Below are 11816 nucleotides of genomic sequence, written 5' to 3'. Positions count from 1 at the left end.
CTCGATCTCTTCCCGCAATCCTTGAATTTGCTGATCTAGTCTAGGAAACGAAGCATGCTACGTTCGGCAATGTATCACAAACAGGCTCGATCCAGCTGCTTCTATCTAATCAGCTGGTCCACAAAAGAATGTCCGACTAGCCTAGACTTGCCAAGATGTCTACATTACTTGAGCATTTCGAGAGCCGTTTCTTTTACTTTGTTTTGCGTTTGATGAAAAGAGACTCCAAGCACAAAGCACAACAGTCCGGATCCATTGTGTAACTAACAATCAACTTGCGTGGGGTTGATTACACGTTGACGTTAGTGTAATAGACCTTTTCACAGGGCGTGGCACCAACAACGTCATCACCTACCGCGGCGTCAATTTGGTTCGCTTTTGATGCATTGGCGTTTGCTAACCGCGTGAGTCTAGAGCCAAAGTAACAATTTTTCTTTTCGAACTTTATTCGGTGCGTATAGCGATGCATCGAATTAGGTGAGGCCTCATTAAGACTCGGCTCTTGTGTGTTTTGCGTGTTTTACGGTGATGAACAACCTCTTTCTGATCTCTTTCGTGACTCTGCCGCGTCATTTTGAGTGATGATTTAACATTGAGACTTGACAGACGTCAAATGCAGGTACAAACGTGCGTACGTAATCTATGATGCGTGTTCTGTGTGGTACGCACTTACCAAATGGTTTGGTTTGTACCTCCTGAATACTTCCTAGAAAGTGCATCGTTTAGGGAATGTCTGACGTGAAGAGGAAGTCTTTAGACAAGTCTGGAGGTACTGAGAGGTAAGAAGAGATGCATGATTTCATCATGAGGTAATGTCCTCAGCTGTGGCTGTCATATAAATAAACCAGTCACTCAGTGTTGCTGTACTGTGTTTTATTTTTTGGAGTGTGTAATTGCCGTTCTATCATGGTTATTTGCTGTGTTCCTGGATGTACCAATGTATCTGCCAAGGGGAAATATTTGAAGTTTTTCAGATTTCCTTCAAATGAAGAGGAACGTCAGAAGTGGTTAGAACAATTAGGACTTGATGATGTCTCGACCAATGCCAGGGTATGTGGTAGGCATTTTGCTCGTGGAACCAAATCAACAACAGGAGTAATACCAACACTGTCCAAGACAAAGCCACCTTTTTCTGTTGCTGCAATAAAGCGATCCAGAGTTAGAGCTTCTTTTACATGGTCACCATCAAAACAAACTCCTCCTTTGAAAAGGCTTGCTGCAAGAGTTATTTCAAGACCAAGAAGGCCTAAATCTTCTACTCCTAAGAAGAACGTTGCAGCATGCAGGCGGTCTCTAAGTCTTATTTCCCCAATACGGGAACATGAAGACAGAGATGCGGATGTTGCAGAAGACTTTGAAGACATGTTTCACAGTCTAAGTATTGATGTTGAGCCTCACTCTGACTGTGCATCGTGTTTTGAGCTGCAGGAGGAATTAAAGGAAAAAGAAAACTGTATCAAATTACTTGAACAGCAAATGTCTAGTGGCGAGAATTGGAGGGTTGAGGCAATTCAAGATAATGATGAAAAGACGTTGTTTTATACAGGATTTCGCAGCTACAATGATTTCAAGGGTTTTTTCAAGTCGTTAGAGTATGCTGCCACTTCACTGAAATATTGGTCACAGAGACATACAGCATTTACAGAGAGTAAATCAGCAAAACCTCGTTCTCTTTCACCTCTAAATGAGTTTTTTCTGACAATGGTTCGTCTTCGTTTGGGGCTAGAGATGAAAGACCTTAGCTACAGGTTTGGCTTCTCTCTTTCTCAAGTTCATAATATTTTTGTCACATGGATAAACTTTCTCTATTGCCATTTGAATGACGTTGACTGGTGGTTGCCAAGGGACACTCTACGTCGAAGTTTACCGCAGTCATTTAGAGAGGCTTTTCCAAAAACCACCTGCATCATTGATGCAACAGAGCTTTTTACAGAACGTCCTTCAGATAGGGGTTTGCAATCAGCTTTCTTCTCCAGTTACAAACACCACCACACTGTGAAAGCATTGGTTGCAATATCGCCATGTGGTCATGTCATGTTTGTGTCACGACTATTTACTGGTGCTATATCAGACAGGGAACTTACCAAGCAGTCTGGTTTTCTTAATAAATTGGTGCCTGGAGACCAAGTCATGGCAGACAAAGGATTTATTATTGCCGACATTCTCATGGACGTTGGGGCATCTCTTGTGCTACCTCCTTTTCTAAAAGGAGGAGGTCAGTTTGCCGAGGAGCAAGTCATTAAATGCCGGCAAGTGGCGTCTCTTAGAATCGATGTAGAAAGGGTGATCAGACGGATAAAGAACTATAGAATTTTACAAGGCATAACACTTAGTTCAAGTATGGATCTTTTAGATAAGGTATTTACTGTATGTTCGTATCTAACGAATTTGCATCCACCTCTTGTACGGTAGATTTAATTTTGTAGGGTAGATTAATATTAATTAGTGTCATGATATTAAGTTTTGTTTGGAAAAGTAAATATATTGGCTTTTGTTATAATTCTGTACTCTTGTGTGTCACATGTTCCAGAATACATCACACTACCACTTGCTGTTCAATTTCATTTTCAATCATTACAACATTAATAGTACAAACAGAACTCTATCTACTTGCTACCTTGCTACTTGCTACTAGACCAGCAGGACAAGTGCAATGTGCAAATTTGATGTTGTGGCTACGTTTCTCAAAGGCGATGCATACTCTCCTGATCTCTTGTTTCATTGTAGCTAGCACTTTGAACTTCATCCAAGTATAGGCAAACTGAGTTGTAATGAGGACCATCTCAATGACATGACCAGACTTCCACACGGTATGACCTTCTGTCAGACTTCTGAATGCAGCGGCCTGAATTGATGACACGCCTGTTGCTGGTCGCATGTGGTGTAATATGCTAGCTATTGTTACTACTGGGCAGACCATGTGTATTTCCTCCATCTGATTCTGCCAACCATCTGAAGCACAATCAGGCAGTCCAAAAACACACTCTTGTTCTGCCTCTTCACTAGAATCTTCTAGCAGGTACATTCCTTGTTTGATGGCATTCGTGACTCTGTACACAGAATTAAAACTAGTCAAGCAATAGTGGCAAACAAGCACATGCATTGTTAGTTATCTCACCTTTCAATAAGAATAGACTTTGTTCCAGTTGTTGAAAGAGCAAGGTCACTGGCAATAGTACGATGTCGTTGTAAGAACATACAAAGATCTCTTTTTGTACACATCTCGGGACTCTTGCCAAACACTGAATCTACGAGCACTTTGGAAAACGACATGACGGAAAAGTAAACACAGTACAGCAACACTGAGTGACTGGTTTATCTATATGACAGCCACAGCTGAGGACATTACCTCATGATGAAATCATGCATTCTTTTCTTACCTCTCAGTACCTCCAGACTTGTCTAAAGACTTCCTCTTCACGTCAGACATTCCCTAAACGATGCACTTTCTAGGAAGTATTCAGGAGGTACAAACCAAACCATTTGGTAAGTGCGTACCACACAGAACACGCATCATAGATTACGTACGCACGTTTGTACCTGCATTTGACGTCTGTCAAGTCTCAATGTTAAATCATCACTCAAAATGACGCGGCAGAGTCACGAAAGAGATCAGAAAGAGGTTGTTCATCACCGTAAAACACGCAAAACACACAAGAGCCGAGTCTTAATGAGGCCTCACCTAATTCGATGCATCGCTATACGCACCGAATAAAGTTCGAAAAGAAAAATTGTTGCTTTGGCTCTAGACTCACGCGGTTAGCAAACGCCAATGCATCAAAAGCGAACCAAATTGACGCCGCGGTAGGTGATGACGTTGTTGGTGCCACGCCCTGTGAAAAGGTCTATTATCTGCCACCCGGAAGTCGGTGGCCACCACTACTTGTGTGCAATTTCATTTCCCGCCGGTAGATATCAAGAAGGGGAGGGGTTTGGCCACGCGAGACTAACACATGCATCGTGCATATGATTGCTATAATGAGAGGAGCACCTATTCACACCTTCTAAGGTGTAGCCTCGCCCCAGACGCAGTGTGAATTGCAGCTCCGGATACGCTACAATCTCTTACTAACGCTTGACAATGGCCTAAAATCGCAATATCGACCAGCACAGAGGCTAGAACAACGTCAAAGTCTAATCGAAAGCTCAGTTCCTAGCTAATAACATTAGTATAACAAGCGCTGAAGAATTAGATTACATACTTACTCCCGCCCAGAAAGGCGGTACCAGACCAGACGTTGTGGTGATGGCAGCACATCCGGGGCTGCAATCCACACTGCGTCTGGGGCGACGCTACTAAGGTGGGGAAGATTTTGGGCGTTCGATCGAACCCACCGCTTCGTGCGTGAGCGTTCGTTTCTTTTCAAAGTCAATTCGTTGCGTACGGTTTTTGCCTTTCCCTACATGTTCAACATTTGAATGATAATATCAATTTCAAAATTAGCTAATCGTCTGGAAAGGATACATGTGTTTGGAGTGCGGATACTTGCCTGCTTTGTTCTTTGTAAATTTCCAGGTTTCTTAAGTATAGCCCAAATTTAGCTTTTTGACATAAACCTTAATTAGACTTCTTAATTAGTACTTTTAAAAGAAAATTTAAATAGTTGCTACTATATATATATATATATATATATATATATAGCCGATTTGTAAGTGTTTACTATAATTACGTGGCAAAATGTTTTGTTGTAGTGATCAGCATCTTGGCTCATAAATCTATAATTGTGACTGTAGTCACAAATACAGTGATTCTATTATAAGGCACTTCGAGCATAATTAATACCAGACTACAGCTAGACTACTACATACATCAAATTTGTCCACTACAGTATGCACACTATATCACACGTTTCAAACATACGTCACCCTGGCTCCACCTTTCTTGCTCTCAAACAAAACATTGTAATTCTTGTTGTAGCTTCTCTCGTTTCTCTGTTCACTTTCAGCCGGGGTAGCATCAAGACACTGCTGCGTATGCGTAACATGGGTTCCTGTAGCAGCAGTATGCTGAGGCTCCGAAATCGGCGGTTTTAGGTGTAACGAAGTCGACGTCTAATAACAAATCAGTGAATCTAAGCAGCAATATAACAAATAAATGTGCGAGTAATAGCACCTTAGCAACACTTCCTTTGTCTCCAGCTATTACGGCATCACATCTTTGTATATGGTACGTGTAATTTATGGTTGTAGTTTGAACACTGCTGGACTCAGAACGTTCATCTGCAATTTGACTTGCTACACCACTTTTAGTATCTTTACTTTTAGTGGCCGGAACCTACGGAAAAGAACATCATAAAATTAGCATTCAATTGGGTTACGTAAATAGCAATACAGTCAATATTAAGTACCTTAGCAATCGGACTGGTCACAGACTCCAACGAATGAACATCACCAAAACCACTCACTCCGCTTTCTATGGAGTAATTACAAATGAACTCTATCTATGTAAAGTCTACTTCTAGATGTGATGAGTCTGACCCGACGAAATGCTCGGTAACGTCTCCTGCATTCTGGTAGTCTGCAAAGACATATACAGTAAACAGCAATATTTTATGCAAGTTTGACATATACACTACAATAAACGTTTCTTTTCTCAATTAACAAGACACCTTACTCTCGGAAAAACCATGACCGAAGAGCTGACCGGAGGGCTCACAACCAGAACAGTGTGTTCACAACCTTGGCATGCACTGAGCTCAATCTCTATAGGCTTGACACGGTCAATCGAATCAGAACGAAGACTGGCAGTAAAGTAAAATCGAGTTTTGTTTTTCTGCCATTCCTTCCACAATTTCTCTGATGGCAAGGACTTATAAGAAACAAAACGATGTATACATATATAGTTAATACTGCAGTAATATTTATTAATGAGACGATATGCGTACTTGAACAGGCTTATTAATGTGCCACGGATTTCCTTTGACTTCAAACACTAAATCTCCTTTGTTATCAATCTCCAGCCCTTCTGGACCGTCAAACAAACTAGGCGAATTTATTTTCTGCGATTCATGCCTTTTGACTTCCTAAAGAGTATGGCTACATCAATAGAAATAGAACAACGATTATTTCAATATTTACACGAACTTCAAATATATCACGGCAGCCATCGTGAATCAAGACGAAGAACACCCAGTTGTTTTGATTTGCGTAAGGCTGATATCCAAACACCGAGCAATACATTCTCTTGCGACCATTCTTTGAGTTGTAGATTGGGTCACCCACCCAGCAGTATCGACAGAAGTGTGTAACGTTCAGCGTACTGTTCTCAAAGTCGTACGAACAATCCGTAGTAGTTGGCTTTATTTCTCCCGTAGCCGTGTTGTACTCCAGAACTGTATTCCACTTGTTTGGTACTTCGGAATCACCGCAGTCTGCCCTCAATAGTCTTAAATTCCAATCACCCACAGCCGTAAAGGGAAACCTCAGCTGTATAGCTTGATCAAACTGTTGTCCATGAGGCTCCAGAGACAAAACTGAACTAAAAATGAACGAATTCGCGGCAAGCAGACTCGAGTCTTCAATGTAATTGCGAATAATCAAAGTAGATCTGATAATTAAAGCTCTTGCCGGAGCAAACAATTCCAGATCTCCGGAGCGAGCTCTCCCTCCTTTGCGGCCAATGCGTACTCTCAGCATGTTGATGTATGAATGAAGGTGAACTTTCTAAAACAAAAATACAACAGAAATGAAACCTTACGTTAACAAAATGTATGCAAATTATCTCCTTTTTGAAATACCTTTGTGTTCGCTCCTGTCAATTCCATTGTTTTAGAAACGCTGTTGCTGATGACAGTTGCAGTCGTATATGTAGCTTTGTCAAAAACTTCAGCAACGTTAACTTGTGCGTGAGACAGTTGTAATACTTCCTCACCAGACTTCACATCACTCACTCTGTCTCTGGTTTCCTCTACACGGTCCTTCATCTTGGATCGAATACGTGAATGACGACTCCGACATACTGCGACAATCCCCAATACCAATACAATATCAACAGTAAGACTAACGAGTAAGCTTATAAATAAATGCAACACTGTTGAAGACGGAGAAGATTTTTCAACTTTAATGCTCAAATTATTGTCATCAACTTCCACAGTTCCATTGTAAGTAGATTCATAAAACATCTCAGTGACAAACATTTCAGAACTCGAAGATATCACTGTTGTTAATAAAATTGTAGATTTATGGTTAGGACTATTGCTACCAAGTGTCGCACTATTCCAAGCGCTCTGTTTACTAACGGAAATCTGAGAAGTTGCGTTGACTTCTACAGTACAAGTAGAACAGATATATACACGTATGCAACTTTCTTACATGCAGTAAAAACAAGAGCACTAAAAAAACATAACAATGCAAGTAGATAATTAAAAGTAAACAAAAACGACGTCTTTACATGCATACAAAATAGTAACCATAAACGACATGCTTCTGTATACTAGTATATACTAGCATAAATAACATTTCAGCCTAAACTCGACCTACATGCACTAATCAACTATTTCTTCTACAGTTACAGCATGCAAACTATCAACGTTAGTTTATACAAATTTGCTTAAAAATTAAGTTGTTGATTGAAAACACTACTTTGCTTGTCAAACAAGTTATTTCACTTAACTGTAATGGTTAATTAATTATTTCTTTTGTATAGTTGTGAGTATACTGGTAACCTCGTTTGGTTTTTAGCATGAGAAAATCCGCGGTAAAACTAATAACATTGCTCGAAACTGTGTAAAATAGTTCAAACAAGCGGTATACACCATAATTGTATACAAAAAAACATTGCCAACTTGATCTCTATCAATCAGGTCTTAACGTATTACTAATTAAAAGCCTATTGCGTACCTTGGCCTAGTTTCAAACAAATCAAATTGACGTATATAATGAATAGAGAAGTACATTACAGTGCTAAACGCTCGGCCGGTGTATATCTTGTCACGTGATAATGTTTTGCATACCGGGGTTTTAACCCAACCCACTCGTCTCAACTCAACTAAGGTTTCCAATGCATCCGTTTAGCTAAACAAACTGCAAAGCGTTTACAGACTTTTCGTACTTACAGGTCAGTCGCTTCGTCCGAAAAAAAGACGCGCTGTCATGGACAATGCACGTTCCCCTTCGCAAATTCACTTAAAGCGCCAAATTTTAGTGATTTTGAAACAACACCGCGGCAGCTCAGCCAAGCACACAGAAAATTGAAACTTTCAGACTGCAGAACCACTGTGCAGAAGCAGAAACACCGTAGAACAAGCAAAATGTTACAAGTACAGCCACATGAACGTACCCCATGGAGCCTGAATCGCCGCCTGGGAAAAACATGCACGTGCAAATGTAGACTAGGCGCTGTTTTTATGTGCTAAACGCTTATGTAAAGCGAAGAACTAAACACCATGTACAGGACGGACGCCCGATGGCTGAATTCTCGTTAGCAGCTACCAAACAAAGAGAGGTGGAGCCCTAGGATGACAGCACGTTCTTCTATTGGTCGGTAATGACACCACTTCTCGTCTATTGGTCGGAATAGCTTCATTTGCATCTGCTCTAATCGAGTATAAATACGGTCGTTTTGTTGTAAATCTTTCCTATTCACTTTACAACGTTTTACCAACAAGTATCTTATAGATAGCATCCAAATTCAAACCAATGTGATTGTATAACATATAAGTACGTACTATATTAATTATGCAGGTAACAACATGACATGTTATTGCTATCTTACCGTCGGCGCGTGTCCCCAAAGGTGGAGAAACGTGCAATACGAATTTAGGCGATATTCCCACATCTGGAACGGCACAGGAGTAATCCCCTGCATCATGGTAATCGGCATTCCGTATAATTAATATGCTTTCAAAACAATCAAATCTGCTCTTCAACCGAAGCACTTTGGTATTGCTGCAAATGTGACGGTTGTCTTTCATCCACATAACAGATAACTCTGGTCTTGACGACGCATTGACAGAAGACGCATTGACAGAACACTCAGCGGTAACCGTAGTATTTACAACTACATATGGCCCTTTCCAAAACGTTAGAGAGACTCCGCCGTTGCTTGCATCACAGAGACAAACAACTGAAACAAAAAAATACAAATACCCAATGTGAAAAGTAGCAAATTATTTTGGCTTGGACAGACTGAGCCTTGGTAGGACATTCTTGTATGGTGGTTGTTTAATGTCTAATTAAGTGCCGCCCCTACTGCAGCCATTTTGCATGTAATTTTTGATAACCAACTTCCAAGGGAAAATGGCGTTAAAGGCAGTTGAGGTTTTCTCTGGATAAAGCATGCTAGGAGGCACCTAAGGTCATGAAAGTAACAGTTACATCATTGGAAAGGCCATCACGTGTTAGGAGACAAGGCTTACACTATCATACATGCGTACGCGTGAATGTTTGTCCAAACACGTCCCAACACTGGTGCAGTATTTGGTTGGACAAACAACACATTTGGTTGGACGTTGTCCTATGTCCTACCATTATTTTCCACACTGATACCGCTAAAAATGATTGGAGATTCTTTCTTCCTGTGGATAGCCTCTAGAGTATAGAAACAAATCTCCCACTGAATTCTTAAAATGTTCTATAACAATTGTGCTACCCTGCTAATTATCAATAATCATTGTTTTGGTAAAAAGTCAGTCTGCCTGTGGTTGTTTTGCATTCTTCTATATATAGTATTTATTCTTCTATATATACAAAACATAGCTGGCTGAAAGTATATAAGCCAATTTTAACACACGTGATATGGCTAAGCGGATACAATGAAACCGCCAAGCCTGACGGTATTCTTTGCCACTCTAAGGCTTAGTACAAATCGGTTACATTAACTGCAATCACACATACATCAATAAAGCTAGATACCATTGTCACATTAACAACTCCTTTCTTTCTGCAAGTGGTCTCCAGTAGCTAGTATTTCATTCTCATTCATGATATGCCTAAACGCAGCCACTATATTTTTTGCTGGGAGTTCCCTCTCTTCCTCCAATGCAAACAGAAAAAAATGTATGTATGTCTATGTATACATTAATTGAAGAGTCGACCGTCACAATAGTCGGTTGACCTAGATATACCATCCTGTAATATATAACACCACTGTATACTATAGAACATCTTAGATTCCACTGTCATTTAATAGCATCCCGTCTAGATCCCACTACAACCATTGTTACCACATGCACTGTAGTTAGGAAAACATTGATCTAGTAGCGTATACACCTGAGCAATCGTAACGGTATATTACAAGTTTATATGTCGTTATTATAGACACATTTTGGAGGCCTGCATGTGCCCCCACGTCCCCACATAGCCACGCCACTGCCTGAGAATTCTAGTTAGAGTCACTTCACACCTCGATCCTCTACCACCTACATAACTTTCAGTCCTGGCGTACAGCTCTAGCATCAGCGCTGAACTATGACCACCGGCGTAGGAACGGGGGCTGGGGGCTAGAGCCGCCTCGCTTACTGTAGGAATTGAAATTTTTGTGCTACTGACTTTTGCAAATCTGTTTACGGGCTGGCAAGCGAGGTAGTTTTTGCTCATGATGACATCCACGGTACAGCCCCCCCCCCCCCCCCGCTCGTGAACATCTTCCTACGCCACTGTAACGTTTTTCGAAAGAGGAGCTCAAGTGTAGATTCCTGGGTCTATATGGGACGTTCTCTATATACATGGACACTGGCACAAAGCTTAAGCAAGCTACCTCTCTGATTTTTATATCAAAGTAAAGACTGATCATACATAAATCATTTCTGTTAGATTCAAGCTAATCGATTTAATTTTTGTACCGCTACAAGCTCTCTCTCGAGAAAGGGTCTCATTCTCCAATATAGGACAAACCATCTAATATGGGACAGCTGCTAGTTCTCCTTGAACAAAGCGTCTTAATCATGGCTTGGGTATTCAGTCAAGGGGACACATTTCTTCTACCTACAATGTTGGAGCCAAGAACGCCGCTTTGTGCTTTTCCTCTCTACAGACGACGGAAAAGGGGCGGGTTGCGCCATCTTTATGGGACACCCATATTGTTTTGAAGCGAGACAATGTCGCGTTGCCTAGAATTTAGTTGACTCTCAAGCAGCAAGACAACGCTGTTTATTGCTTCTAGTGATTAATCAAGTCCTCTGTACTCGCTAGAGAGCTTTTTCATCGTCTGCATTGACTAGCTAGCTAAAAGACATGCAGCTGCAGAAACAGTTCATAGTCTAGAAATGATTAGAATCACCATCTTTGTGTTCAAACACTTTGTAGCATCTCTTGGTTGCATCAAAAACACTCCCTGTTGTTCTTGGCAAAACCGATCGAATGTGGGTGGAGCCACTGTAATAAAGTGTCTATCTAGTTCTAGCTCGCGGCGTCCTCGTTATCTTTGTCTTTCTGCATGGTCATCTCCATGTACACTGTCTCTTAGAGCCGGACCAGGTACTGCACGGCCATTTCTTCTTGCACGCGGGGCTTCAAACAACGAGCAGATCTCATGAATAATCTAGAATTATCTAGACTACAAATTAATTTAGCCTGCTGACGTTGTATTCGGCTATACTGTGTTTGAGCATGTCAACAGGTTTCTGTATTCTTCTGTATGTCCTTCTAGGTGAGTCGACAAACTGTCATGCGCAGTAGATTGTGTATACACATCGACACTCCCACACACGTGATCAACTCATCATGAAGTCGCCTCTCGTTCTATTTTGTTTTGCTATACTTTTGTGTAGCGAGTCCACTTTCAGCCAACCTTTAGGTAAGACAAAGTTATAGTTGAGAACTAGCTAGCAGCCATTTGGGTGGGGCAAGGGGCGGAGTCTGCACCAATACGTCATCTT

General features: G+C 41.1%; 2 protein-coding genes across 5 annotated transcripts; one reads left to right on the top strand and one right to left on the bottom strand.

Annotated features, from left to right (window-relative positions):
• Positions 1-319: 319 nt before the first annotated feature.
• LOC134177478 (uncharacterized) lies at positions 320-2507 on the top strand. Of its 4 annotated transcripts, none has more exons than XM_062644260.1 (2): positions 320-404; positions 478-2507. In XM_062644260.1, exon 2 carries the CDS (start codon positions 907-909, stop codon positions 2410-2412), a length of 1506 nt encoding a protein of 501 aa, XP_062500244.1. In that variant the 5' UTR covers positions 320-404; positions 478-906; the 3' UTR covers positions 2413-2507. The 4 variants fall into 4 exon arrangements, with proteins under 4 accessions (XP_062500244.1, XP_062500246.1, XP_062500245.1 ...); XM_062644262.1 differs by lacking the exon at positions 320-404 and having other exon boundaries at positions 430-619; positions 727-2507; XM_062644261.1 differs by lacking the exon at positions 320-404 and having other exon boundaries at positions 430-619; positions 711-2507.
• A 95-nt stretch (positions 2508-2602) lies between these two features.
• LOC134177640 (uncharacterized) lies at positions 2603-3844 on the bottom strand. The gene is made up of 3 exons (XM_062644414.1): positions 3381-3844; positions 3119-3319; positions 2603-3050 (listed from the first exon to the last, which is right to left on the bottom strand). The coding sequence occupies exons 2-3, from the start codon at positions 3271-3273 to the stop codon at positions 2603-2605; spliced, it is 603 nt and encodes a 200-aa protein (XP_062500398.1). The 5' UTR covers positions 3274-3319; positions 3381-3844.
• Positions 3845-11816: the final 7972 nt, after the last annotated feature.

Source organism: Corticium candelabrum, chromosome 3 (genome assembly GCF_963422355.1).
Source record: "Corticium candelabrum chromosome 3, ooCorCand1.1, whole genome shotgun sequence".
NCBI classification, from domain to species: domain Eukaryota; kingdom Metazoa; phylum Porifera; class Homoscleromorpha; order Homosclerophorida; family Plakinidae; genus Corticium; species Corticium candelabrum.
The sequence above is the reverse complement of the archived record's forward strand: the minus strand, read 5'-3'. Positions and strand labels throughout refer to the sequence as shown.

Bases quoted from the DNA above. Each gene is read 5' to 3' on its own strand.
- LOC134177478 (XM_062644260.1), top strand. From the start codon at position 907: ATGGTTATTTGCTGTGTTCCTGGATGTACCAATGTATCTGCCAAGGGG.
- LOC134177640 (XM_062644414.1), bottom strand. From the start codon at position 3,273: ATGTCGTTTTCCAAAGTGCTCGTAGATTCAGTGTTTGGCAAGAGTCCC. The intron at 3,051-3,118 runs GTGAGATAACTA...TTCTGTGTACAG, and splicing joins AAGTCTATTCTTATTGAAAG to AGTCACGAATGCCATCAAAC.